Raw genomic sequence first — 27,920 nt, forward strand, 5'->3', positions numbered from 1 at the left:
TTTGGGACATGTTTATTACTCTTCCCCTTTTTTTTCTCCTGCCTTTTTTGTTGTTGTACTCTTGGCTAACCAGTGAGAAGAAGGGTGGGGCTTCTGGTGTGACCTCGTTACGTATTGACTGTAAATAACGAGACGTGACGCACTAGTGAACAAATAATGCAGATGACTAATTTTATCAGTGAATTTCATATGGGCTTCATTCTACATTTTATTTTCGCACTGCTGGAGACACAGATTAGGTATGCTGGGAGTGTAAGTCGTAATGCTACTTTGTTTTTGTTTTACATTCTATAACGAAATGAAGAGTTTTGCCGGAAGTGGTTAGTGTACACGGACATGAAACTTCTTTTCCCTTTCCCTCGCCACCCGTTGCCCTTCCTTTTTTTTGCTAGAAAGTGAAAGCCATCTAGTGGCCCTTGTGCGAACCGATGTCTGTATTTTAGGAGAAAAAGAGACCGACTGTCAAAAAAATGGCTTCGTGTAACGAAAGTCCCTGCTCTCACTCTACAGAATTTCCTGAAAGTAAGTTGAATTGAATTTTGTTTTCATTGATAAACTTTCCCTTGCTATCAATTAAAGGAAAGTTTCCATTGCGGCCGTTTGAAACCAATATGAGTACGTTCAGCTCAAAATTTCATGTTTAAGACTAACGGAAGGGAGGGTTCATACGTATCTGGGACCCACCCACACTTTTTTGTTACTACTAATTTGCTCTCACCTCAATTTGGGGTAAATTGACACCTTTTCAGGCGAATCGTAATTTATATACGACAACCGTTTTTATCATCATGGAATCAGATGTCCATGGTATCCTAGTGCATCCTTGTTTCAGTTCATTCAAACCTATCCGTTACCAGTCTCAAAACTCTTGCCTACTCCCACTTTCCTTCCAAAGAGATTTGCATCTCTGTTTACTGAGCCTGATCACGTGAAGGCAATGTGCCTGCTACATGTGTGTGACCGTAATCCTCTCACCATTTGTCAACAGCAAGTAACCGAGATGGCACATCATCCCCAAATATTTATATCTATGGCAACTGATGTGCTGTTTTGGAACTCTGTTTCACTCCCCTTGTGTATACTTGCTCAGCTGAAAAGCTGTGTTAACAGAGCAGTCACAGTCTGTAGGTTCTGTTGACCAGATGTGGGTCAGTTCCTTCTGCAAAACACAACTGACTCATTTGTGTGCGTGGTCTCTTTTTGCGAAAATTTTTAGGTCGCGACCCACAGTCTATCTTCCCAATCTGCGTGTGAGTGAGTCTGTATTAGTGTCTCGTCATTCTAGCGAAAGCTATTGATTGACTGCTGTAATCACTTTTTAAAAAGTGTTTTGCCTGAGATATCGGCACCCGGTGAGTCACCAAATGGCTGCTACAGGATTTTTATCCGTCATGTCTTGCATCGAAGAAGATTCCATTCTTTCCCTTTCTTGTTTTTTCTTTTTTTTTGTGTGTCAGTGCAAAGACCATCCATCAGCAGGTTCTTTTTTGGCACAGTCAGGGATCGTAGTGTAGAAGAAGGGCAGGGACAGTCACCGTTACTTTAGTTTGGCCATGACGTCATACAGCCATACGATGGCCGTTGCTATAGAGTCCCATTGAAAATGGGCGAGTTGTTGGTGTTAGAATCTCGCCCTCTCATTGGAACCTGTTAGCACATTTCCACTTGAATCCTGGCGGTTGTCCAAGAAAACTCGATTAGATTGCGATGCGGGGGGATGCAGATAGAAAGGTAAAAATAAAAAATAAAGTTTTATTTCAGGTTGTTGTGGTCAACTAAAGGCATGTGTGTAGCGTGTGGTTGAAATTCACAAGACGACGTTAGAATGAAAATCGAAAAAAAAAAAGGGAGCCAGAAAAAGAAAAATATCAAAGTACGGGTTTCATTGCCACCGCCTCCATTGCCAAAGGCTGCCCGTGCGGCTGGGAAAACGTCAGAACAGCTTGGGGAGCTCCGACCAAGTGCTGTTGCTATTGCCCCGTGTGTTTTTTTTTTTTCTTTTTTCTCGAGTCGTCTGATCCGCAGTTGGTTCGGCGATTTCATTCCAAGTGGACGTGCTTTTTTTACCCTCCTCTCAGACACCATCCACGAGTCATCGATTGTTTTTTGTTTTGTTTTTTTTTACTGACCCGACAAGCAACAACAAAAATCCTGATAACTAACAGGATTTGTTGCGTGGGGAGGTTGGTTAAAACGCACTTTGATGGGTTGTTATTTGTGTTGAAGAAAAGGGTGTTTGAAAAAAAAGGGGGGGATCCGCCCATCTCGAGTGTCTCCGTACCAAGTTTAGCTCTCGCCGTAACAACATACACGGTAGGGTTGAAGAAACCTGAACTGGATAGGATTACGCACTCTGAACGCAGTTCGTGCTGCCTTTTTTTTTTAAATCGAGTAACTGTCACCTTCCATTTGTCCACCCCCAATCGAACAGAAACAAAAAGGGGTGACGTATATTTGAGACCAAAGAAAACCACAAAAAAAAAAATGAGCGTCGGCGTAGGAATGGGAATAGGACGGGGTCATGTGACACTAGGTCACAATGTGAACCTCATCAGTAGCAAGACAACCAGTTCTGCTAGCGATCGAAACGATGGCCTGGATGGCATCATTGAACATGACCAAATCAGTCCCACCTGGTCTGTGCAGTGTTGGGACACGTTGGGCGATCAAGTGGATCATTTGATCCTGTTGCCCGAGCGCGCTCTAACGATGGATTCGGGTTGGTTGCAAGCGGATTTGGCCGAGATTCTGGCTCACTCGGTCATAGGTCACGGCAGGGGAGACAGTAGAGACTATTCCCTGACCCCCTTCTTGTCCCACCCACACGACCGGTCCTCATTGTCTCATGACGCCAACGATAGTTGGCTAGCGCACAGCAGGAGACGCTCTTTAGACTGGAGCTCGGTCAATCCTTCAAGCCAACCACAATCTCCTTTTGTTGCTATAGCCACATCACCCGACCGTAAGTTTCTTGCCTTTTTTTTTTTTTTTTTTTTAAAAACACTTTTTTTCTTACCTTCGAAAAAGTACATTATATGTGAAAAGTGTATCGTATATAACAAAAGAGACCCGGGATATCTGACATATTTTCCACGGGAGTTCGTAACGGAATTTTCATTCGAAGGCGCATTTTTTTTCTTATCCTCGGCCTTTTTTTTATTTTATATTGTTGATGGTAACAAAAAAAAAAAAGGGGCCATGTCCTCTTGTTGCTTGATGATTCTTAACACCCAACAACAAGGCAAAGGGGATGGAGGGAAAGGTTAAAGGATACTTGCTATTAGTTATCCACTAACTCACAAAAAGCTTAACGCTGTGAGGATCGATAGTGACAAGCGACTCAGGAATGTCTATATCCCTCGATTTTTTTTTAAAGCCCAAAATAAAATTCGAGCTCTTTCGGTCTCGCCCTTCGTTTCCCCTCACGGAGAACCCGTAAGAATGTTAAGCGAAAAGGCTATCAAAGTTTAGAACGACGTTTTTATCGAGAAGCCAATTAAACTTTGGAATTTACCGTCGCTATCCCCCCTTTACTTTTAGATTAAAGGAGTTTCCGATCGCTTTCCTTTCACTATTTTTCCCTATTTGAAAGGAAATGTTTGTCGTATTTTAACGAGCGGAAACGAAAAATTTCTCTTCGTTTGAATTTGTCTTATTAATTTATCTTTTTTTTTTTCCGATATAAAATGCGCGTGGACAGAAAATAGAAAACGAGTTCGCGTGTCCTTCGACTTTGCCTGTTGGCTCTTTTACCTGTAATATGGTTCAATTTCGTAATTCTTTTCAACATTTTTTTTTTGCAACAAAATTAAAGTTCATTCCCCTCACCTGTTTTTTTTTTTAATCCGGCGATTGGGATTTAAAGTTTACAACGCTTCATTGCGGTCCGTTCCAAAGAAAAGGGAAAGGTAACAGTCCGTTGAATAGCCGATGATTGGCTCTCGCTTTTTTTTCCTTTCCCGCTGGTTTCGTGTGTGTGTGGCTAAGTGTCGAAGAGACAAGGGAGAAAGAGAGAGGTGTGTATGTGTGCAACTATCCGAGCGTGTACTTACTGTCCAGTACATTGCACCCTGGGCTCGCACTGTGGGCTCCGCGCGTGTGTTTTGGTCGTCTGTACGACTTTGGAGGGCCCCTCGTCTTCATTCCCGAAATTGATGGTCAATTGCATGTGAACTGAAAAAGATAGCAAGCGTCGTACGCAATGATCCTCTTTCATCCGAGACGCAGCTCAGACTCGTCGAGACCCCCGATTCGCCACACAACTGACGATTATTTCAATCAGCCACGATTACGAGGAAATGCGCGTGTGCTGGTTCTTTTTTTCGTCTGATTTCACGCTCCAAGACTTAATTGAAAAAAGCCGGGCCGTTATCTCCCCGTGGATAGTGTCCATGTGTAGAAATAGCTGAAGGGCTTTTTTTTTTTTTTTTTTTTTTTTTCAATATCCCATCACAATTTGTTTAATTTCTTCAGAGAATTGAATGAAAGTTACAAAAAGGAAAAAGGCAATTGAAAGAAGAAGAAAAAAAAAAGGGACGTCTGTTGCGTTGTCCGTGACGTATGCATTGACCAACGAATTGTCATTAAGGGAAAGGGAAATGTACACATACAAATGTTCTTTAAAAAAAAAAGAAAAATGGTAACAACGAGACAGTAATAACAACAACAACAACAATCTACGCGGTGCAAACTAATTGGTGTGTGAGCGCACCGGGAGTGTATTGTTTGAGCGATGGCGTTTCTCGTGCAGTTGTAGTTGCGTTGCGTAATGCGTGTATACGGATGTGTAGCCGCACACTCACGGGGCGGTGGCGGCTTCCTCACATCCACCCGGCCATTGCGGAAGTGGCTTCTTTTTTTTCTTTCTATGTGTAGAGGACTTAAGGTTGTGGGCTGCAACTCGTCGGCCCGTGACATCCAATTGATGGCCATGTACCGTGCACGCCTATTTCCTTTTTGCTGTCCGAGACGGACGGGAAATTTCATCTAAGATGAGCACCATCTTTTGTTTTCTTCTTTTGTTCGTCCTTGTGTGGTCACGCGAGAATTAGTTTACCTCCTCTTCGCACTCTCGTTTCATCTCTTTTTGGAAATCACGTTAAAGAAAAAAAAAAAATGGACACGGGGCTTCTCGTGAAGCCGACGTGATGTTTCGATGTTTTCGTGTTGTGCTCCCGTCAATTCAACGATATCAAAAACGTTGAAATTGACCTGCTTGTTTATCCTTTGCGCGTATGTAAATCCGTTAGATGTGTCATCACATCATCCGGTTCTTCCATCGTGACTGGACTTTTTTTTTTTTTTCTTTCACGAAGCCCCAAACCAAAAATAGGAGTGCAAGCGAGTTTGATAGTGTCGCTTTAGTTTCTCCGAGGGCGTCCACGACATTCTTTTTACGACATGTCGCGTTATGACCGGAAGAATCGTATCTTTGTCACCGTTGCGTCATGATTCCCTTTTTATTAGAACGAAGAAGCAAAGAAAACAGGTGCATTTGCTTAGGGTGCTGCATTTGCTGGATAGTCTGTTTGATAAAAAAAAAAATTCCAAAAAAGAAACAAAAAAAAAAATTCCAGTTTGAGAATGAAATTCAAAACAAAAACCGGTCCGATCCCGTCTGGTCCGGCCTTATTTTTTCTTGTTAAAAAAGCTTTTTTGAGTTGAGTGTACAGTTATGTATTTTTTTTTTTTTTTTTTTTGTCGTTCATAGCGTGAACAACGAGAAGGGTGGGTAGTTGTTTTCTCCTCCCCTTCGTCCTTATTTTGCGGTGACGTATTGGTCACGAGGGGCTTTTTGCTCTGTTGAACACGTGGCCGTGTGTCCACTCAATTGGAATGTAGTCCTACCTACCTTCCCCCCTCTCTCCTTCTATTGTTTGTACATCTATCTCTTGTATCTCTATGTTTTTGTGTTATGTGGAAGGCGCTGAGAGAAACGGATCCAGATCGCTGATTCTGCATGTGTGTGTGTGTGTGTGGCTCCTTTTTTTTTTTTTTTGTTATCTTCTCTTTTGCCTTACTTTTCTCAGTTCGTCGAACTTCATGTTTCGATTATGTAGCAGGGCAGGAGAGCTGTTCAGCAACAGCCGCAGCAGCAGCAGCAGCGTCGGCCATCCAGCGGGAGGAGCGGTCCAAAGTGTTGAGAGAGCGGCAGAACGAGGAGCGCCAGCGCAAGTTGGAGGAGCTGAAACAACAAGTAAAAACAATAACTGTTTGACTCTTCTCCTTTCAAAAGTTTTTTTTTTTTTTTTATTATTATCGTGTGCCCATTGTTTTTTCATCTACCCGGCCATCTTGAATGCGGATTTCTCTCAGTGTTTGTGTGTGTCATTTCATTTGAATATATATATTTGCGTAAAAAACAATAGGCGTTGGCGACACAAAAGTTTCGCGAACAACAAGAAGAGGAGCGCCGCCGACGAATGGAGGAGCAGCGCCTGCGCGACCTGGAGCGCCGCACCCAGGTCGAAGAGCGCAAGAAAGCCATCCTGGAAGCGGAACGCGAACGGCGGGAGGCCATGCTGCGGCGCAGCGAAGATCGCGGCATCCGGCAGGAGTTGAAGAGACGCAACGAACGCGGATCCATCGCCTTTGCTTTCGGCAGTTCCACGCCCAGGATGCTGGAACCTGTCGACAGCTGCTCAAGTTATTGGGGTTCCAGAAGGTCAGATAAGATAAACAAGCACCATCATTTATTATTATTATTTTTTTTTTTTTTTTCAATCTATTTGAAATGTTTTGAATTTTCTTATTTTTAATATTTTGTGCAATTTGAAACGAATCAAAAAAAAAAAAAAAAAAATATGACACAGGGCCACGTCAACCACCAATGTCATGTCTGCCTCCAGTCATGGACGCGTCATGTTGAATGAGACAACCACGCCCAACGGCGGTGGCAACAACAACAAACTCCGGGCCTCTTCAGTCTTTGGACTCGATCAGAATCAAGGTAAGAAATATGTTTTGGTTTCTTGTTTTTTTTTTTTTTTTTTTTTTTCTCGTATAAGGAGTTATTATTATTATTGTTATTATTTTCAATTGGTTTTATTTTGCGGGGGTTTTGTTTGTTTTTTCTTTCGCCAATTTTCTTATTTTTTTTTTTCTGCACACCCACATTTTATCGCCGTCGTTTTGATTCGGTTGAGGCTTTTGTACATTTTTTTCCCCCCAACAATTTTGACAACGGTTTCAAAATCGCCCATCTTTATTTTGTATTTTTCTGTACACTTGAAACACGCGCATTGATGATGACGCCATGTCCGCCAACGTGAAATTTTTGAACACAAAAAAAAACTGAATTAAAAAGATGACGAAAGCGACGGCAAGCGAATGAGTCAAGAAGTTGAATGGGCAAATAGCCGTCGAGCGTCAGAAGCGATGACGTCGTCTTCGGTGAGAGGGACTAGCGTTGGCGACACGATTTCGGCTCTTGGCCAACAATGCCAGCCCGCCGAGGTCTACCACCCGTCGATCCACCGCCACAACAATAGGTGGTCGGCTGGGCGACCTCATACGAGCTCACTCTTTGGTGCTGGATGTTTCTTTTTAGGTGAGGCTTTTCAGCTTCCTTTTGTTTCAAATCCGCTGGTGCACGACCGTTGACATGAGTGATCGTCCCCCGATCGGATAAAAAAAAACAAAAACAAATGAAGGATTAATATGGAATGCCCTTATTTTTGCAAAAAAAAAAAGAAGAGATCCGCTCTAATGCATCCCTGCATGGCCATTTGGCAATCGATACGATGCCTTTCTCAATAATTATTCGCTTTTTTTTTTTTTTACGTTTCTCCTTGTGCTTTTGTCTCATTACCGTTTATGTTTTGTTTTTCTTAATCGTCTGTTTGTCACACACGACTCACGGTCTGGTGCGTCCTTTTTGTTTTGACGTTGGGGGGGGGGGGGGAGGGGCATTGGCTCACGCCCAATCGCAATTAACCAATGCAAATGAGTCCGTTTTTATCGTCGTTGCATGTTTGTTTGTTTTTTTGTGTGTGTACGTGTTTCGATTTTGAATTGGGTTACTTATTGTTTAATTTGTTGTTGTAAAACGTGGTGAATATGTTTTTGTTGGTGATTATCAGGCGACGACTTGATGACTCAGTCGACGTCGGCCGTGCAAGGTGGGCGGAGGAAGCGGACGGATTTGATTCCGACGATTCCCGTCCACCGGGGCGAAGGCGACCGGTCGCCGCGCTCTCCGCTCTACGCTTCCTCATCAGGCGCTTCGTCCAGCCGGGGATCCGTCAGCCGCTCAACAGGTATGTCGGTCTCACTGTCGCGACTGGACCAACTGTCGCAACCGCGCCGTCGACTTTCGCAAAATCAATTGCCCTCGCCCTCCACCGCCCCCCTCCAGCCTTTGCACGAAACAGAAACCCCCCAACATGCCACTATACAGTCAGTCTCTTCTAACAAACCGGCCCACACCGCTACCCGGTCGTCTCGACCCGCAACCCGAACGTCAGCGACACCCGCCCCGTCGTCTTCTGCAGGAACGATTGCAGCACGCGGCAATCGCAGCATGTCTAAAAGCATGTCTCATTTGGCTCCTGGCCGTCCTTCTCCTTGCAAAGAAAGCGCTTCGTCCGCAACCGACAGATCGACGACACCTCGTAACGGTGCGACGACAACAACAACGACACGAGCTGAACGATTGCGCCAAAAAGCGCGACAGCACGCGCCGTCGCAACGACCTCATCATGGTATGGGTTAACAAATTGTTGTGTCGAAAAAAGACAAACCACCGACTTCAACGAAAGACAACGTGAAAGATGACGATCGCTCGTGGCGGCCTATTGCTGAAATTTTTCGCTTTTGGGTGTTTTTTTTTTCTCTTCGCTTTCTGCTCAAAACTTCTTTCACAACACCTGCGCTATTTTATCCTTTTCCTCGAGAAATTGTGTCTTGGTCGCACAACCGCTCACGTCCGATGGCTTTTTTCGTGTTTTTTTTTTTTTTTTATACCACAAAATTGGATATCGGCCTTGTACGGCATTGAGAGCGTCGGCAACCCGGAAAGGGAGTAGAAGTGGAATAATTGAGGCGTTTCTCTTTTTGAAGAGGAAAATTTTGGCTTTTAAAAAAAAAAAAAAAAAAAAAAAAAAACTATTTTCCGATAATTAAGTAAAATAATAATAATAATAATAATTTTTGGGATCGAAGAAGGGATCATTTTTTAAGTAGTGGGTCGTTTGACTTTTATCTTGATATTCAAAACCGGTATTTAAACTGCTTCTCTTTTTTTTTCCCGAACGAAAATTGGGGCGTGACAGCAGTTGGCACATAAAAAAAAAAAAAAATGGGGTAAGTTATCCGCGATTTTGCGGACTGAATAGCATCACGACGGTTCTCTAAAAAAAAAAAAAACATTTCAAAATAAAGAAGGGTGGAAAAATACATTTTTTCGTGTCTGGAATAACATCTGGCACGTCTTTTTATGTCGGTTCGGGAAAAAAAAAAAAAAAAAATAACAGAGCGCCCAATCCGATTTGCTTGTGGAAGATGATGGCGTGACGTCGGATAGAAAACAAGCAACGATCTTTCCACGCGATGAAAGAAACCGCAACATGGGACGGGGCCCCCGTTTTCAAAAATTTATATTTTGTTTTTTAAACTTGTTTTTGTTTTTGTTTTTGTCGGTGGTGGTAATTTAGCTTTCATCTCGTTTCAACCTCATTCACCGTGAAGTCTTTTAACCGCCTCACGCTGTTTGTTGCTTATGTTACATCCGTCCTCTCCATCTCTCTCTGGCCCTCCTTCCACAATCGGAAACTGCTTCAGTTTTGTCTTATGCCTTCAACAGGAACTGTCGACCTCCTTTTTCTTGGCTTTTTTTTTTTTTTTTTTTTATGACCACGAAAGAACTTTTTTGATTGCCGACTCCCATTTCCTTTTTGAATTTTTTTTTTTTATATCTATTTGGAATTTTTTTTTTTTTTCTGCATTTTCTTTTTACGATCGGAAATGGGGAAAAACAAAAGGTCTACGGAGTGGAGATATAACACCATCCTCGCCGACGAGGCCTCTGAGTGCCTTGAGTCAAGTCAGCAGCGTCAGTACCACAGTGGCCAGCAGTACGGCCAGCGTCAGTGGACACGTCCGAGCACGTACCGCTCCTGCCGGAGGCAGAAAGTAAATGAGTTTTTCTTTTTTTCTTTTTTTTTCTTTTTTTTTCCACGACCTCTTTCTCTCCATCCCCCTTTTTTTATTTTTCATTGCGTGATGGAAAAGAAAAGAAAAAAAAAAAAAGACGGTCGTGATCATTGAACCTTTCGTGTGATAGACGTATCTAATGATAATAATAATAATAATATTCAATCTAGACCACGTCCAGTGAGCATAGCCGGAACGGGCATGTCGCTCAGCGAGGCGGCTCGGGCTTCTCGGGCATCGCGAGAAAACATTAGCCGCGAGCGGAGTAAAGAAATCAAGGAGAAAGAAAACGAGAGAACTAGACAGACACAGCCGACACATGCGACGCCACGTCCGGCCAGAGCGCGAAGCGCCGACATGCGTAAAGACAACAATAACGCGACCCAGCAAGCCAACAAGAGTCCCGAAGGCAGCGCTCCGTCGCAACAGCAGCCGAGCAACGCCAAACGGCCAAGCCGAGAGGCCAGAAGTGGCACGTCTTCGGCGGCCAAAGATGCGAAAACGCCCGCCAAGGCTTCGACCGAGTCCGCTAAAAGCGCCAAAGGAGCCAAGACGGACGACGTGGCGAGCAAGTCCAACAAATCGGCCGCCCCTACATCGAAGAAGGCAGAGGATGAGGCGGTCAAAGCGGAACTGTTGCACGTGCCACAGGTGCAAGTCGCCGTTCCGGAAGTCGATGTTCAATCAGAGTCGAAAGAGGCCGACGTCAAAGTGGATGAAAGCGACAGTTGCGCAACCGTTGATGTCTTACCCGCAGTCGTTGCCGAACCCGATTTAGTTTCGATGACGGAGTCCGTCGATTCGCGGGAAGTTGAAATTCCGGAAATGAACAACGACGTCGTCGTCGTCGTACCCACATCGGAAATGTCGCATAATGAAGGGCAGGTATCGGCCGATTCACTTCCGTCCGGGGCGACTACGCCATCGGAGACGGGCTCGATTTCGAGCGATTCAATGCCGTCGTCGTTGCAATCGTTGCAATCGCGTAAGATCATCTCTTCCGAGGAGGAAGCCAGAGCGGCTCTTGCCGAGAAACGTCGTCTGGCCCGCGAACAGATGGAGCGCGAAGCCGAACGAGAGCGCCTTAGAGCTGAAGAGGAACGCCGCCTTGAAGAGGAGCGACAGAGGCAAGAGGAACTCGAACAGAAATTGGCCGAGGAAGAGATGGACAGACTGGCGCTGGAAGCCCGTAAAGCTGAAGAGGAACGCCTTCAAAAGTATACATTTATATAAATATCAATCTTATGATTTTTTCGTATACGGCTTCAATTTGAAATGTTAAATTATCCTTTTTTTTTTTTTTTTTTTTTAGAGCTATCGAGGAAACCCAGCGCCGCGAAGAAGAAGAGCGCCTCCGCCGGGAGGAGGAAGCTCGCCAGCGCATCGAGAAGGAACAACAGGATCGCAAGGCCCGCGAGGAAGCGGAGAAGCTGCGCAAGGAGAACGAGGAGCGCTTGCGTCGCGAGGAGGAAGAGCGACAAGAGAGGCGGAAGCGGGTGGAAGCCATCATGGCGCGGACGCGCGGCAAGAGCAGCGGCCCACCGTCGGGCAACAACAAGAGTGGCAACGAGCTCAATAACGCGGTGAGCGGCGGGCAGTCAACTAGCGACGTGACCAACGTGGGCGGCATCAGCAACAGCATCAGCCAACCTGATTTGCTGGGCGACATTGTAAATAAAACAAGCAACGGCTCAAACGGCGACGACAGCAACAGACAGTCGTCCTTGTCGGCAGACGACGATTCGCTGATGGACGACGACACGACGAAGAAGAACAACGGCTTCCATCACCATCACAAGAATATCGACGCCACCGACTTCACCCCTTCCCTAGCCAGCACGACCAGTGATTTACCCGACATCTCGAACGTCACCGCCAACGCTGACAGCGTCAACTCGAATGCCAGTACCAACAACATAACCGCCGAAGTCGAGCACGTCGAATTTTTAGCTTGAAAAGTTTAGACTTTCGACTTATTTGTAATTTTCTTTTCTTTTTTTTTTTTTTTTTTTTTCGCTCTTTTCTTTTCTTTCCTTTCCTTTTTTTTTTCGTTTTTTTTTTTAAACGTCGTTTATCCATTTCTTAATATCTTGGTAGACGAAGAATGAAAGAGAGAGGGGCTCAGCGCGCTGAGAGACGGATCAATCACGGCCATTGTTTTCCTTCATTTTTCTTTTAAAAGAATTTATTTAAACGTGAAGAAAAATCAAATGTAGATGAACTGCTCTTCCTCGCTCTGAATAAGTCTCTCCATTTTGTTTTGTTTTTTTTGTTTTTCAATTGGTAACCAAAATCGATTTCTTTTTCTTTCTTTTTTTTATTGTATTCCAACACGTTTGGCCGCGGGCTTTATTAGCAAAAAGATTTGTTTTTGTCTTCGTGAGGAAAATTGTGTGCTGAAAAAGAAAAAAAAGAGTTGCAGCTGATTAACTATTTTCTTCTTTCCCCCCACTGCGATCGCGGTCGATTAGTTTTTAACTATTTTCATAAACATCTGCATGTCTATGTTCGGACGAGACTTTCATTTCCCCCTTTTTCTATCAAACTGCCTCTTTCTAGGATGTTTATAGCATTCTTGATTCAATTCTTATATACTTTCGAAATGTATTTTTCGTCCCCTTTAGGTTTCCCTACGCTTTGTCCATGTTTCTCTTTGCCCCTTCATAGAAGAACCTATACCTTTCAATGTGTAACAATGAAGGTGTGTCCGCCCGTTTTACCCCACTCCATCCCCTTTCTCGTGCGTGTTTTCGAGTGCGTATTTTTTTTTTTTTTTTTTTCATTTTTTTTTTGTCACCAGGATTGGAGAGTTTCGAAGTTGTGATGAAGGGAGAAGTGTCTTTAGAACTTTAAAAAGATAAAATAAAACAGGAAACGAGTTCCAAGAAATGAATTAATGTGTACAACCCCTTCACACTCGTTTTTCTCCGGCGTGTTGGAGTATAAGATGAATAAACTCTTGTAATCTCAACGTTTCGTGATGAGCATTAACTTCCTCTTCAGTATTTGATTAGTAGTTGGAGGAAAAAAATTGTTAAAATCAAAAAAAAAAAATATTTAAATAATATAAGGGCAAAGATTTGAACCCGTGTAATAAGCATGGCAGGCGCGAACTGTACCACAGCTCCATACTTCACTTACACCTCCTATATACATAAGCTGCCTATGTCAATGGGTGACATCCAAAGCAAAATTTGTTTGGGATGTGCGGTCCTGGCACAGTGGTTATCACCCACGCTTTGTAATCTGTAGTCCTCGGGTTCAAGTCCCGCCACCGCCAATTTCCGCCAAGCCCTCCATTCCCTCCCCCCCTCTCCTCCCACCACCCTCCACTCCCACCCTCCAATACGTCATTCAAGACTCGCAAGATTCTTCATCACATCGGATTCGCAAGATTCTACATACATCACTTCGGACATCATCTACCTCAAGAAAGAAAAGCCTCTAGAAAGAAGAAAAGACTCAAGAAAGAAGAAAGAAGAAAGAAGAAAGAAGAAAGAAGAGCCATGCCTACTACAAAGGGGCTAAAAATGGCAGAAAAAAAAACACACACACATACACACACCACTCACGACACGTACACAGACGCTTCACATCGATCTGTAGTACCGTTCACTACACGTTAAAGATCGACCCACAAACTGAAGGTAGAGAAGAGGTGATCGGAACTCGTAGGCTGTTCGTTAGCCTCCCCATGGCCTGAAAGACGGTTCATGGATGCAGGCAGCTTATCATCGGGCTATGTGACCCTCTTCGATACCCGTAAGTTTTTGTTTTTCCTTACGTAGCGTAGTAGTAGCAGTGCATAAAATTTTATTCAGACTGATAAAAAGTAATACGTGGAAAAAGTAGGGGTATTATGCTTTAGAAGTCCCGATTGTGGCAGTGACATAATGTTATAAAAGCATAAAATATTGGAACACAACGGTAGGGGGCGTAAAGCGTAAACACCGCATGGCAACAGTAAAGCACCTAACAAATTATTATGTGACCAGAAACTACAACTACTAGTAAAAGTAGCCGGTCTTTCCTTCCTTTCCTTTGCATTTTTTTCAATTTTTGGCCAGCTTCGCTGGAAAAACAATTCTCAGAGGCTCATTAGGCAACGCTGTTGGCAACACATGGCTCTTGCAATAGTTAAAAGTTAACCGGTTAAGTTTGTAAGCCACTGACTGAAATGGCCGACAATGCTCAAAAAGTAAGAATAATAATTGGAATAACGTGGCTTTGCGACGTTTGTGTTTAGCATTAATTCTATTCTGTTGTGGAAAAACTATCGAAAATTTCCTGTTCTAACATTAGTTCTAGCAACTCACGAATAAAATTAGATGATTCAAACGTTGATGTTCCTATAAGAAATTGTTTGAATAAATGAATCTTCCCAATAAGAATCATCATTGACGATTCCTTATTTTGCTTTCCAGGTGCAGCAGTACAAGGAAACAGTTAAGAAACAGGTTGGCACCAACTTCGTGTTTAAAGATCATAAGTTTTCTCTGGCTTGAACCCAAATGTTTGTATTCGTTCATCTCACATGGGATTGCCCTGCATGAAAACTTTTATGTTAAAACTTTCCACAAGGTTTGTGCTCCTTTATTCCTTTGTTTATCGGCAGGCAGAGGACCTTATCAATAATGGATTCCCAAGAAAGATTGTAGAGTTGAATGATCTCCTTGCTACACCACTCTTCAGCACCAAGAATCTTGAAGAAGTTCACCAAGATCTTAAAGTTCCAATCCCTTCACCCATCATTTCCAACAAGTACTAATTTACATCTGAAGTTGGTCGAATTGAAATCCAATTGAGTTTTCTTTGTTCAGCCACGACAGCTGTGAAACGGAAACCAAGAAAAGGAAACTGGATGAAGTTACTGCTGGAACACCTGTATTGGTGCTACCTTCTGGAATTGTCCCATGTAATTCTCACATAAGACAGATGATAAAAATCGTCAAACCTTACATATGGCATCTAGTGGAAGATGCGAACCTGGTAACTTATGTTTCTCATTTTGCTTGCTACTTTCTTTTCAAAAAATATTGAAATCTCAGCTGACCATACTTTTGTTCTGTTAGTTGAAAATGTGGATCTCATTCTTGATCCCAAAAATTGAAGATGGAAACAATTTTGGGGTGTCTATCCAGGAAGATATGCTAGCTGAAATAAGAACAGTTGAGTCTGAGGCTGCTGCTTTTTTTGATCAGATTTCTCGGTACTTTATCACAAGAGGCAAAATTGTCACAAAGGTAAGCCGTTACTTCATTGGTCGTGAAAAAACTTCTTGATTTGTATGTATTTTTATAACCAGGTAACGAAATATCCGCACGTGGAAGATTTCAGAGTAACAGTAGAAGAGCTCGATGAAAAAGAGTACGTTAGTTTGAAATTGGTAATGTGCGAGATTCGGAACCATTACTCAACGCTGCACGACATCATTATGAAAAATCTAGAAAAAATTAAAAAACCACGTACTTCCAACGTGGACAATTTATACTGATTCATTTGATGAACATTCGATTGAACATATTCACCGGGACTTTCCATCCGATTTCCTGTCTACTGGTGAAGGATTCATGATTGATAAATTAAAAAGTCAATGGAAATTAATGTTTTGGGCTATTGTATTTCCGACACCGATCACGATTCGCGTTTGCCTATATGCTAATGACTAACAAATTCCGTTTTGAAGTTTTTTATTTCATAGTACGAGAGTGTGAGATTCTAAAGTAACAGATCAACAGAACTAAGGTGAAGTAAGAAGCAGATAAGAAAAAGGATTTGCTCAACACTTCAGGAGGGATACATGTTGCAGGTAAATACGTGCATGTCAAACTTGGCGATTTTGGAGCTTTATTGAGTTTTATAGTTTGATTCCTTTCGAAGTTTTATTCCTAACCAAGAATTTACATTGAAGTCTCGTGACGACTCTTTCCACTACGATTTCCGTCTCGTTTTCTAGCATTTCGATCCGGTCCCAATCTATTTTGAGCAAACGCCAAGTGTTAGCAAAAACGACAAATGACTTCGAAATCAATGTAGCTGTTTAACAACTCACCCGCGTGAATGAGTCGAGTGACGAGATCTTGGTCGGTCAACTTCATGGCTAGGTCCAGCTGTAATGGCTAGAGGTGCTCCCATATAGCTGGATGAATTGGATTGGTGATGTGGACGTGACATTTCTACACGAGAAGGACCATGCATTCCCTGGTGGACGCGAGCTCTTCGGTTCCACTCCTCGTCAAATTGATGCGCTTCTTCTGTTCATCGAAATGAATTAGTAAACAATTGCCCGCCACCAATATGTTACAAAACAACCTTCTTCAATGTTTATGAAATCTTCTCTTTCTTCCGAGTCTCCTGTATAGTAGTTTTGTTCTTTCTCGACGACGTGCCCACGCTCTCCTAAATGCCGCCCAACAGCCATTTTACGAACCCCGCTGCGTGAATCGCTCACACTGCGCTGAACTTCTCTCACACCTCCAGGGGCTGTGCGAGTGGTAGTTGAAGCTTGGTACACCTACAAGCGGAAATAAGCCATTTGCTGCCAAATTGAAATGCCAAGTTAGAAAAAAAATTAAGCTAATCCACCTGTGGCTGGCCATCTGGACCAGTTGTCATTGTCATGAGTGAACTACTGCTATACATCGGGCTTGCCCCACCACCGAAACCAGACTGGCCCTAAAATTGATTTTGTGAGTAATTCAGTGTATCTCTTACTTAAAATTTGTTTAACTTACAAAGCTCTGGAACATTTGCCCAATTGAAGGCATGCCAAATGGATCAACCATACCCATCGGAAAGCCTGGCATTCCTCCGAATGGAACCATGGAACCAACAGAGTGCCTTTGAGGAGGTGGCTGAATAGACATCATCTGGTGATGCATTGGCATCATATTTGTAAATGGATCTTGCATCATGGAGTTCATCATTGAATCCATCTGACGCATCAACTGATTTGTTCCCCTGTAAGTGCAACAAAATTTTTAATTATTTTCACCCTGAACGTAAACAAAATGAACTTGAATATTGTACAGGCAATATTTATATGTAAGCTGTTTGTTTTTGGTGGGCTTGTTGAAGCAAGGCTGGTTCAAAACTGAACTTCTACAACAAGGAAATGATCGACCATGGGAAGGAAATCCGAAAGTCTGGGAATTATGAGGTAATAACAAAGAGAGTTGCATGTTTAGGGCGTAAGGAAATGTCAAATAACGGTACGAATGAGCGGGTTATTAGGCCTCAGGTTGTTGGTTTCCAATGTTTGGTTAGCCAAAGAAGGAAAAGAAACTCACGCAAAAAACGGATCTTCACCATAGTCCCGAAGAAATGAGCCAAACATGATAGCAAAGTTGAATTTGACTTGAGTTTCTCGACAGTACTTCCACAGTGCGAACACTCAATAACCGTATGCAGCGTTCAATGGATTTTCACTCAATTCTGCTCTCGCCTTGCGCTGTTGCCAGTAAAAAACATTGCCAATCCAAATATCCAGATAGATAAATTGTATTCACACGTCACAACTAGGCTAGGCCAGTTACATATTGAGTCAGTAGAGCGTTTACATTTTCCTGTATTGACGATAATTGGCTTTTTTAGTATTTTCGATAAGGTGGTCTGTACATGGGAGGAGGGCGATACACCTGAGGTGGAGGATAACGCGGAGAAGGACGCATTGGGTAAACTGGCGGCGGTTGATAGACAGGTGGGGGTTGATAGACGGGAGATGGTTGATAGGCAGGTGGTGGTTGATAGACGGGAGATGGTTGATAGGTAGGCGGTGGTTGATAGACGGGTCGTTGTTGATAAACAGGTTGATTGTGCGGCATGGTAGCTGGACTTTGCTGCTGGGCAGGATGGACTGCTTTCTGTTGATGATGTTGCACTTTAGGAGCAAAATTTGTGGCTCCATGTGGAGCCAATGACGCTGCTCCCGGTTGCGTAATATCGATCGGTGGCTGATTTTGCTGAATTAATTTGGATTGATCTGATTGTTCCGCAAGTGGAAGAGAAGAGGAGCCAATAGTGCCTTCAGGCATAACACCAAGTTCAGCAAGCTCAGCCGGTGAGAAATCCTGAAGATCCTGTTGTGTCAGCTTGATTTCTTTGGCTGGAGGTGGCTCACGTGGGCAGCATGGAAATTCGCCAACTTCGCGACAAGGAGAAATCAGACCGAATTTCTCAATGTCCAGCTCATCACGACCGAAGATGTGGCGATCATTTTGACACGCATCTTCAGCTTGGCAGGGACAGATCTCTTCGGGAGTTGAACCATCTCGCCCAGCAACCGCAGCCAAGATAAAAAGTAGCAGACCATTTTCCAACCACTTTCTCATTTCTTACTTTCAAAACAAATATTTGGAGAAGAAATTCACTTCCTTACTACTCAAAGAAGACTTCTTCGACTGATGATCAGGTGAAACGAAAATCTCTTTTTATTTGACATATGTTCACTTAATCCAAACTACCTTGAAGAATTCAGGCAAAGAACGTCGTCTCCTGAGGTTATAACCTGTATGCGGATTATGACTTGATAAACCGTAAAATCAACATAACGATGCAAAGTTGACCCCTAACTAAAGAAGGTATTTATTTTTGTTTTTGTTTTTTGAACATCTTCAATGTTTTTGTTTCTTCCGCATGTGGGGTTTCCCTATTACACAGGGATCACAAAGGACGCCCGTAATCTGCGGATGGTGATAACTATTGGCATATCGAAACTTCTGTTCATATCAACATTAAGGTAAGGAATGCATAGACAATATTACTGATAGCTTTGGGCTTTGGTAAAATTTCACGTAGCCACTTGCTCATACGCCATTCCGCCATGGGTGTGTTACGCTTATTTGTTGCGCTGGGTTTAGCCATTGCCGCAAGCTCAGGTAATACAAGTTAAATTTACTTTCCTGTTCAACGTTCAAGCATCTTTGCCAAAACTTAGGAGCGTCTATTAATGAGGGAAATCCTAAAGCAAGTGAGACAGTTTGCTACGGAGATTTAGGATGTTTCACTACGGCATCGCCCGTAAGAAAATTTATTCCAACTAATCATGAACTATTTTTAAATTTCTTTTTTGTTTCGGTGTTTTAGTGGACATCTGACGTTCGACCTATGTAGGTTCCTTTCGCAACGTTTCATTTGTTATTATCTTTTAGTGTATTTAAATATTCTTTAGCTCAGCTTTACCCGAAGATCCGGCGGTGATCAACACACGTTATCTGCTTAACACGAGGTTTGTTTAATTAAATGTTTTCATTCGCTAACTCTAATACGCTCTCTGCTATTTTCCATTGAAGGCAAAATCCAACGGAACCTATTACGCTTGTAAAAGACGACGCACTGGGATTATACAATTCGCCTTTTGATTCGACGAAAAAAACGGTATTTCTAGTTCACGGTTGGACGAATGATGCCAACCACCCATGGATCAGGTCTTCCGTTGCGGAAATTCTAATTAACGTGAGGGACTTCCTACAACATTGATACTATATTTTCTAAAGTACAACATGGTAACGCTTCCTTGATTTACAGGAGGACGTCAACATAATCCGCGTTGATTGGGCACCAGGAGCAGGATTGCCTTATATCCGGGCTTTGACCAACACACAAGTGGTCGGTGCTGAGATTAGTCTGTGAGTTGTCTAGCCAATGTATCTACTACATCTTATCTTTTCCTTTTGTTTCTATTTTCTATTATTTTAAATTTTTGTAGCTTTATTCTTTTTCTCGCATCAAAAACTATTCTGGATTATGCCAACATTCATATTATTGGTCACGATCTTGGAGCTCACGCAGCCAGCTACACTGGTCACCGTCTTTACGGTATTGGACGTATCACAGGTAAAATGTTTGTTAGTTCGTTTACTATTTACCTTTCTTTTTTGTCTAGTTCGCGCATTTATCTAATTTTTATGAAACTGATGCAGGTTTGGACCCGTCAACGATCTATTTCGAGGGCGGTGATATAGCGACTCGTTTGGACCCTAGTGACGCACTTCTGGTGGATATTGTTCATACCGATTCGACATACCCATCATTTGGAAGAGATCATGTCGGTTTGGGTTTCCTGACTAATCTCGGTATTGATTGCTTTGTTAAACATTTTACACAATAACTGCTTAAATCCTTGATAACATCCTTCACGAAGGCCATGTCGACATTTACGTTAATAATGGGCAAGCGCAACCTGGGTGCCAAGATACCCTCGACAACCTAGTAAACAAACCTGAAGATTTGGTTACCTTGACCGACCTTAATGGTAAGTTAAATTTTGTACGATTACTAGGAATTGTTTTTTATTTCATAACTCTTTCAGGTGCCTCTTCCATTGATCCGTATGTTTGTTCTCACATGAGAGCTGTTGATTACTTTGTTGAATCCATCAACTCTTTCTGCCCGTTTTCCGCCTTTTCGTGCTCATCGTGGGACAGCTATTTGCAGTACGCTTTGCATTTATTCCCCTCTGAAATATTGAAAACATATTGATTAATGTTGTTTTGGTTGTTTTTTCTGAAAGAGGAACTTGTTTTTCCACATGCCGCAACGTCAACTCCTGCACGTCTTTGGGTTACCACACAGGAAACTATCCAGCTAGAGGCACATTCCATCTTGATACCCAACCAGTAGGACCGTATTGCAGTAAGTAGCAAACATAAATACATTTCTCAACGTGCACGTAACTCTTTTTATGTCATATCAGACTTGGTGCTTCGAATGGAAGTGGATGTGTCTCCAAATCAAATCGAAACTTACGGCTCAATTAAATACATCTTGATTGGTGACGTTGGCCAGACTAAAGAAGACGAACTCTACAAGTATAATTAAAATTTAGACTGCCAAACTATGTTACAGCCATTAAAATCCTATATTTTGCGTGCAGCGGAATCATAGCGAATGGATTCATTCTTAGCGAGTACGTGACAGTAGCCGGAAGTAATGCCTACCGTATCGGGAAAGTTGGATCTGTCCGTCTCCGTTACCAAAAGGATGCTTTTAAGGAAAATGAAATCGTCGTACAAAGGGTAGTTGTTCAGCAAGCCAATGTCACTATTAACGCAGTCGAGTAAGTTGCGTACAGTAAATTCTCAACTAAAATTAAGCTGTACTAATTTTTCCTTCCGTTTTAAGTAACATTTTCCAGGGAGCTGTTTTACCCGACAATGAATACGTCACAGTGTACCCAGTTTAACTAATGAATTTACTTTAGAATCCGCCTTTTGGCGAGCGATTGCATTTTAATGGTTACCATAGTTAGACAGCATACACAAGAGAATGAAACAAATCTTGGCTACAAAATACTGCAAATACCACAGCTTTCAAAAAATAGAGCTGTTGGGATTAGCTTACGAATTTCGTATTATACCACGCCAACTCCAAACAACTGGGCCCAGTTACATTGTACTTATCCAAATAACTATTTGTTGTATAGGGATTTTCGCGAGCAAAGAAGCGTGTAAAACCAGAAGCTTCCAATCGCTGCAGTAAATTGTATTTACCAGGGATGCTCTCCGGGCTTTCCAGGTGGATTTCCATTGCAAGTTGCTTAACATTTAACAAATCTCCATCGTCCAGCCAACGGGAAAGGACAGGCCATTCTCCCCCTTCAATGTCCATCTTCAGGTAATCTATGACGGTGTTTGTGTGATTAAGCATTTGACGGAGAGATGCAAGGCTCATGATCTTCCAACCGCGTTCGTTCCGTTCGTCGTCCTTCTCGCCAATACCCACACGATAGAACAGAACCTTTTTTGAATGATGATGCTTCCAGTACCTGTGCGTCGAAAACGGTAGAAAATGGAACAATCTCTTTTGATGAAGGTATGCAACAAAGAAACACAATTACCAAACAGAAGGATCGAATACGTAGACGTAACATCCGTAAGATTCAATCTGCTCATCAAACGACCATTCACCGTTATTTCCGAAGGAATAAACTACACACTGATCCGGTATGGGAGCCACGCCTTGGTCAAGGCAAACAGATTTCTGTCCGTCAAGAAAAGTCAACGATGGCAAGCGATTGATCACACCACCAAATTCGTAATAAGTTTTGCAGGCCAAGATGTCCCTCCTAGAGAAAAACGGCAGCATTTCCTTCCACGTCAAATTTCCATTTGATGTTAAAGGTGGAAAATGAAAGGCAGAAAGTATTTGTTCCTGTTGGAAGAAGCCTAAAAGGACAAGGCAAATAAAGGAGACGAGAGCACTTTGCCGCCAACGATCTATCATCCTTCCCACTTAGTAACTATAATTTAAATGTTTAACCAAAACTTTAACAGTTAGAGCAGATGGGCGTGGCCTGTCGGTCGCTGACATGTTTCTTTTTATTGGAATTGTGCTATACAATAGGCGGAAATTTGTAATTAACCATCATATCGTCTTCCTTCCGACCGTCTGCACGGATTGCTACCTGACTTTTGGAAGAATAATTGACATTGAACCAGGCCAATTCGTAAGCATTTGTCTTCCAGCGGTTCTGCCGTGAGAAGAAACGGACATATCCAGAGGCTTCAAGTCGCTGTGTAAGATTGCGGTAGTAGTGGAGGCGGTAGGAATCCAACAAATGAACTTCTATGCCAATCTGTTTGATAAATCGTAGGCTGCGGCCGTCCTGCAACATGTGGTCCAAGACGTGCCATTCCTCTCCTTCGATATCAATTTTTAGGTAGTCAATCGGCCGGTAGCTGTGTAGCAAGTACTTACGGATGGATGTTAACGTAGCCATCTTCCACCCTAAAACGAACCACAATACTTCAGAAAAGCTGATGGAAAGCTGAAACGTCGTGATTGCCGTTACCGCGAGAATCATTTTTGGTATTCATTGTTCCTAAGCCAATGTCGAAGTAGTTAATGCGTTGTGAATTATTTGGCATGTTAGAAAACTGAAACGACGGATCGAATGCGTAGACATCGCACCCATATTCAGCCATGGCTGATTCGAAAGACCTATCATCTGAGAGGCCAAATGAATAGACGACACACATCCCTGGTGGCGGAGCCAGACCTGGATCGAGACAGACGGACTTTTGGCCGTCAATTCCAGCTAAGGTAAGGTTTTCGGTTTCATTTTCGTCCCGGTAAACATGGCCTCCAAATTCAAAATACAGATGGCATGAACCATCGTTCCGCCACAGAAAGTAATCGTGGCCGACAGCAATGCTGTTGTCAACGGTAGACCAAGTGTATGAGCCTCTCCAGTCGATGGATGACGAAGAAAGTACGATAAAGACGATGTAAAATCCAGCTGATGCGAGGAATAAGAGTCCCATCGTCAATCGAGTAACATGTTGGCACTCCTTCTTTGAGAAATGTTAAACCTATAAGAACGACTGCTTTCGTAATATTTGATTTAAACCTACCATTTTAGGATGGACCAGGAAATATAGTTATGCCGCTAAAGAGGAGAACTTGAAATGAAATACCATTTGTCTCCGAAAGTATAAACTATTTTCACGTTCTTTTCTAGAGACCCGCCTATCGCGTTGAATTTCCTGTCTCTTTGTGAACCAAACGCTGACAACACAATACTTGATGTTACTTAGCAAACGGAAATGTCCTTTTATTTAGAAAGAGTATGCGATGGCCGTGAGCAGCAGGAAATCTTGAAACAGATCTCCCACGACTAAACTATTACAGGTAACTAAAGATAACTCAATGTTTTAAATGAATATTTTGATTCAACATCGAAATGCTTTTGCATTCTAGACGTGGTTCAGATGTAGAATCCAAAACCGCTTAACCGTGCTACAAGCAGAAAGCAGCCTGATTAATGTGACACGCAAATCACGGCCGTCTCTATGCGCGCGTGATCGAGGGGCTTTGCCAAATCGCCTTAACAACAAAAACCCAGACATCGTGACCTTTTTGAGCAGCAACGGTCGTTTTATTGTCCTCCGTCTGAGAAAACTGCAGGATGAATAAAGTGGAGGGTATTTTCAGAAAAAAGAAGTTCGTTGCACCGGCCGTAAAGAAATTCGAAGGTGGAACCTTAGCAGTCCACATAAATCATTCGAGAAATTCAGCCTTATCCTACCTTGGCTATTGCGCATTGAAATCGCACTGTATCGCGGGATGCAACACGATTCCTGCATTATGAGTATGTTAAAAAGGTAGACTGCCCAGGGCGCAGCTGTGCCCATTGGTGTGATGGGCGTAAGCCGTTGTTCTTATACGGGGAATCCCTTCTTGCCTGACGTCTGACGAGGACTTAAAATTCGAAGCTTTTGCGGTTGGTAATTTATTTTCAGAAATTGTAATACTACATAAAAGCAATTATTCGTTTCTGAAATCCACAGATATGGCGCTATTTGACTTGTTTCTCGTTTTGACTTCATGTGCGAAAGAAGTGAATGAAGCTTGACATTCTTGCTAAAAAAATGTTCATCAAAAAGCCTCTTTCCAAAACTGCATCCGTTCCAGAATTGTTAATTGTTTGCAAGAGAACATTTCGTTTTGAAGACTAGGTACGATACGTTTGGATAAAGGTAAATGATAATGAGTGGTAAAAGGACTAGGAAAACTATTGGATGATGCTGCAGAAGTGTATTAAATTATGCAACGATACAATGTCGCTTAAGTTACAGGTATTAAATATTTTAATGCGCGTTCCTTCTTGTCATTAGGGGCAAATCGAATTGTAGCATCAAGGCTGATGACTAGCTGAATCGTATTATGTGCCGGCACATCGGGCAACTGCTGGTGGTGGTCTGCAGGTTGCAACCGAAGTGGAGGTGCTGACGGTAAATGCAGTTGACGTAACTGTCGTCGTCAACGTCTGCTTCAAAAATGGCGGGACAATGGCGTTCACGAGATTGCCGAAGAAAATGCGAGTTCCGGCAACAGGCTGTGCATATGAGCCATAAAAGGGTGAAGAAAAAGGGCCGTATGTACTACCAGAGAAACCAGGCTGGATTTCTTGAGGATAAAACGAGTAGCCAAATGGAGACATCATCACGTATTGTGGATCAGCAGCGCGTGCCTCTCTATTAGGTACTTGTGTAGCCTCAACTCTATAAGAATTAGAAGTAAAAACGAAAATTTCAACTCAAAATTTGGACAAAGTTTCAAACGTAAACCAAATTTTACCCTTGAACAGCAGATGGAAGAATGGAAAATTGCGCGTCATCGGCCTCTTCTGGAACTTCGAGGATACCACGTCGTCGGCGACCAGTGCAAGCAGGTAGAGCAGCCAGGGCGGCAGCGTCGACAAGTCCCCCGAATCCACCAGAGGTACATGGCTCCACAGACTTAGACGTCGAAACAGTCGTAACTGTCGTGGTGGTTAGTAGAAAAAACCTGGGCGCTACCACGTTAGGCCCATAATAGGGCGCATAGTAGTTGCCTCCTGCCTCTTGCGCCGTGGCTGCACAGGCTGCAATAAAGACAACTAGTAGAGATAGAGTTAAACGCATTCCGGACTTTTGGCAAAGCGAAATGCGCATGGGTACTACGCTTCGAAACGAAGCACGTACTGGACGTTACAATCCAGAATGCCTGTTTTTATAGGAAATCGGCGTTGTTCGTGGTGACTACCTTGTCCTTGTCTTGACATTGTCAGTCGCAAGAACTACCCAATAAGCACATGGTTTTCTTTGGCATCTTCTAATAGTTTTTTTTAACAACTTCCCGAAGCCACGCTAGACTGAATAATTGCTGCAAGCCTTGAAAAGGTATAAGGAGTCAAAAGACATAAATCATAGTATTCTTTTTCTTTGAGTTTTGGGGCTTTGTTTTATAGGACAGCTGCACCTGATAGTGGACCTGAATCGCACTACCTGGTTCTTAGTATGTGCGGCTGAAAAATCGAAAACACCATCATTTTGAACTTGGCTTAAGGGTAGGAGGTAGGTTTTACCTTAAAAAAGAGGAACCAGAAACGTACAAAACGAAAAGGTAATTCCTTTTTATGCACGATACATGTAAGAAAAGTTACGCTCCAAACCACTACCAGGTTTCTTAATGGGTGCTATTAAAATATGCAATTTGGTGTTAACGTTTTCGTTAAGCCAGTTGGTTAATGATCCTTTGACATTGTAATACCAGATGTCGATACCTTGTGTAAACATGTAAAACTAGAGGAAGTATTGACATGATGTACGCATAAGATAATAGTAGTATAGCTTGCTGTGTTTTTTTTGCAGGAATGTATTAAATAGTGCAACGGTACAGTGTTGCTAAATAGCAAACAGACAGGTAACTCGTATATACTGCTCATGTGAAGCTCAATTATGGGTTTAGGTTTTCTTCAAATGATGGGCTCAAGTATACTGTTTATTTGGCAGTAAATCCAACCTAGTCGCATCGAAGGGCATTTGGTGGTGGACTGCAGGTGGCGGTCGAACGCGAAGTGACGACAGTGAAGACGGTTGTCGTGATGGTTGACGTCGATGTCCCCTTAAGGTTAGATGGAACTAATGCATTAAATACGCTACTGATGGTGGTGCCGAATGCACGTTGCTGGCCGACAGCAGCCGAGTATGCGTAGTTTTGAGGCAACACCCCAACAGGGCGGTAGTTGAATGGACTGCCATAAAAGCCAGGCTGTATTTGATGGTAGCCAAAAGGAGATATCATCAAATATTGCGGATCAGCGGCACGTCCATCTCGGGCTGACGGTACTAAATGTGTAGCCTCAACCCTTTTGTTATTGAAAAGCAACAAAGGAACATTTAGACTAGAAATAAGGAGATGTTAAGACGAAGATAAGAGAAAGATTTTACCCTTGGATTGCTGAAGGATTAATGGCAAACTGTTCTTCATCATCTTCTTCCACCAAAACACCTCGTCTGCGGCGACCGAGAGAAATTGGACATTTAGTGAGAGCATCAATTGCTATCTGATTGGCAAGCCCAGCAAAGGCCCCAGAGGTGCAAGGGATCGTTGAAGCTACTGTGACCGTAGTTGTCGTAGTACTTGTCGTAGTTGCGAAAAGCCTTGGATCGTGAATGCCGTCGTAAGGAATGTCTTCCTTCTCTTCAGCTATGTTAGTGCAAGTTACAGATAAAACAAAAACAGAGAGTAAAGCTAACAGACGCATTCTAAAGTGTAGCAAAATTTGGAGCTCAGCTTTGTCAAGGCGATAGGTCCAATCGAACACTGTCGAGTATCACACAAGAAGACTCCACTTTTATACAGACTTTGCCTACGACGGAATTCTGCTGGATTACCCATAGTCCTTGGAACCCAGTGGAAAGAGCGCCTTTGTTTTAACACATTTGCTGTTGAATGGGTCCTAATTTCGCGCTGAGAGGTTTGATAGGGTTAATTACGAAAGAAAAATTCATAAGGCTGATATTTTATCCTTTTTTTATGACCAGGTTGCACCATGTATGGTGAATGAAATTTGTTTTGCCGCATAGTTAAATTTTTCAAATTTAAGAGCTTGGCATCCAGCAGTTGGAAGTAGGTAGGGAGTCTCTAGACAGCAAACCAGTGCAAATGTTCAAAACAATTTTAAGTGCTTTCGTGTTTTTTCGCATTGTCTGCAAAGTGAATGACCTGCCTGTATATAGCCGTAGCAGCCCCGGAAGAACAAAGGCACCTTGCCAAAGTATACGCATTATTTACGTTATACGAACGAAAACTTGAAGTTATTTTTAGATTTTGGAGAGGAATCTTGACTAGCCCATATAGATAAGAATGGTGGCCTTGAAGGCTCGAAGGTAAACAAATTAGAAATTGCACAGCTCTTTGCTGCTTCGTTGAAACTATGCAGCTATATCCTGTTGCTTTGCTGGTTGGCAACTGTTGTTGGCTGAAGCAAGTAACTCGCTAAA

The 27,920-nt window shown here is 42.8% G+C and overlaps 9 protein-coding genes and 1 long non-coding RNA gene across 13 annotated transcripts in view; 4 read left to right on the forward strand and 6 right to left on the reverse strand.

The window, feature by feature from the left end:
• Positions 1–25,595, reverse strand: part of LOC130692276 (uncharacterized) — a 70,212-nt gene extending 44,617 nt beyond the window's left edge. The window contains exons 1-2 of the mRNA XM_057515358.2: positions 25,231–25,595; positions 24,802–25,154 (exon numbers count right to left, since the gene is read on the reverse strand). Of these exons, the coding sequence (XP_057371341.1) occupies positions 24,815–25,154; positions 25,231–25,586 (696 nt within the window). The 5' untranslated portion in view covers positions 25,587–25,595 and the 3' untranslated portion in view covers positions 24,802–24,814. The remainder of the gene's footprint in view (positions 1–24,801; positions 25,155–25,230) is intronic.
• On the forward strand, positions 399–13,123 carry LOC130692236 (MAP7 domain-containing protein 1-like). 4 transcript variants are annotated; one of them, XM_059497443.1, is made up of 9 exons: positions 399–522; positions 6,063–6,196; positions 6,369–6,664; positions 6,813–6,949; positions 7,307–7,549; positions 8,082–8,702; positions 9,981–10,131; positions 10,323–11,369; positions 11,465–13,123. In XM_059497443.1, the coding sequence occupies exons 1-9, from the start codon at positions 471–473 to the stop codon at positions 12,105–12,107; spliced, it is 3,324 nt and encodes a 1,107-aa protein (XP_059353426.1). In that variant the 5' UTR covers positions 399–470; the 3' UTR covers positions 12,108–13,123. The 4 variants fall into 4 exon arrangements, with proteins under 4 accessions (XP_059353426.1, XP_059353425.1, XP_057371295.1 ...); XM_059497442.1 differs by having other exon boundaries at positions 406–522; positions 6,060–6,196; XM_057515312.2 differs by lacking the exon at positions 399–522 and adding an exon at positions 2,143–2,962 and having other exon boundaries at positions 6,060–6,196.
• LOC130692274 (proteasome activator complex subunit 3-like) lies at positions 14,235–15,756 on the forward strand. Its single transcript, XM_057515355.2, has 6 exons — positions 14,235–14,350; positions 14,577–14,609; positions 14,768–14,913; positions 14,973–15,141; positions 15,225–15,395; positions 15,458–15,756. Exons 1-6 carry the CDS (start codon positions 14,330–14,332, stop codon positions 15,644–15,646), a joined length of 729 nt encoding a protein of 242 aa, XP_057371338.1. The 5' UTR covers positions 14,235–14,329; the 3' UTR covers positions 15,647–15,756.
• Positions 15,753–17,593, reverse strand: LOC130692268 (myeloid leukemia factor-like). Its single transcript, XM_057515350.2, has 6 exons — positions 17,442–17,593; positions 16,887–17,112; positions 16,738–16,827; positions 16,465–16,666; positions 16,205–16,406; positions 15,753–16,128 (listed from the first exon to the last, which is right to left on the reverse strand). The coding sequence occupies exons 1-6, from the start codon at positions 17,486–17,488 to the stop codon at positions 16,053–16,055; spliced, it is 843 nt and encodes a 280-aa protein (XP_057371333.1). The 5' UTR covers positions 17,489–17,593; the 3' UTR covers positions 15,753–16,052.
• LOC130692273 (uncharacterized) lies at positions 17,742–18,580 on the reverse strand. The gene has a single exon (XM_057515354.2). It carries the CDS (start codon positions 18,480–18,482, stop codon positions 17,742–17,744), a length of 741 nt encoding a protein of 246 aa, XP_057371337.1. The 5' UTR covers positions 18,483–18,580.
• On the forward strand, positions 18,970–21,427 carry LOC130692257 (pancreatic triacylglycerol lipase-like). The gene is made up of 14 exons (XM_057515338.1): positions 18,970–19,028; positions 19,088–19,170; positions 19,237–19,259; positions 19,322–19,378; positions 19,443–19,605; positions 19,678–19,778; positions 19,859–19,986; positions 20,073–20,225; positions 20,294–20,404; positions 20,462–20,585; positions 20,663–20,784; positions 20,846–20,960; positions 21,026–21,208; positions 21,274–21,427. Exons 1-14 carry the CDS (start codon positions 18,974–18,976, stop codon positions 21,332–21,334), a joined length of 1,479 nt encoding a protein of 492 aa, XP_057371321.1. The 5' UTR covers positions 18,970–18,973; the 3' UTR covers positions 21,335–21,427.
• On the reverse strand, positions 21,347–22,470 carry LOC130692269 (uncharacterized). Its single transcript, XM_057515351.2, has 2 exons — positions 21,989–22,470; positions 21,347–21,916 (listed from the first exon to the last, which is right to left on the reverse strand). Exons 1-2 carry the CDS (start codon positions 22,372–22,374, stop codon positions 21,484–21,486), a joined length of 819 nt encoding a protein of 272 aa, XP_057371334.1. The 5' UTR covers positions 22,375–22,470; the 3' UTR covers positions 21,347–21,483.
• Positions 22,483–23,441, reverse strand: LOC130692177 (probable methyltransferase-like protein 24). The gene is made up of 2 exons (XM_057515254.2): positions 22,943–23,441; positions 22,483–22,878 (listed from the first exon to the last, which is right to left on the reverse strand). Exons 1-2 carry the CDS (start codon positions 23,412–23,414, stop codon positions 22,484–22,486), a joined length of 867 nt encoding a protein of 288 aa, XP_057371237.1. The 5' UTR covers positions 23,415–23,441; the 3' UTR covers position 22,483.
• LOC132088559 (uncharacterized) lies at positions 22,713–23,542 on the forward strand. Its single transcript, XR_009422039.1, has 4 exons — positions 22,713–22,825; positions 22,903–22,959; positions 23,024–23,193; positions 23,253–23,542. It is a non-coding gene; the product is annotated as an uncharacterized LOC132088559 (long non-coding RNA).
• A 660-nt stretch (positions 25,596–26,255) lies between the features above and the next one.
• LOC130692277 (uncharacterized) lies at positions 26,256–27,256 on the reverse strand. Its single transcript, XM_057515359.2, has 2 exons — positions 26,865–27,256; positions 26,256–26,782 (listed from the first exon to the last, which is right to left on the reverse strand). Exons 1-2 carry the CDS (start codon positions 27,179–27,181, stop codon positions 26,437–26,439), a joined length of 663 nt encoding a protein of 220 aa, XP_057371342.1. The 5' UTR covers positions 27,182–27,256; the 3' UTR covers positions 26,256–26,436.
• Positions 27,257–27,920: the final 664 nt, after the last annotated feature.

The sequence above is a fragment of the Daphnia carinata genome, chromosome 1, assembly GCF_022539665.2.
Source record: "Daphnia carinata strain CSIRO-1 chromosome 1, CSIRO_AGI_Dcar_HiC_V3, whole genome shotgun sequence".
NCBI classification, from domain to species: Eukaryota; Metazoa; Arthropoda; class Branchiopoda; order Diplostraca; family Daphniidae; genus Daphnia; species Daphnia carinata.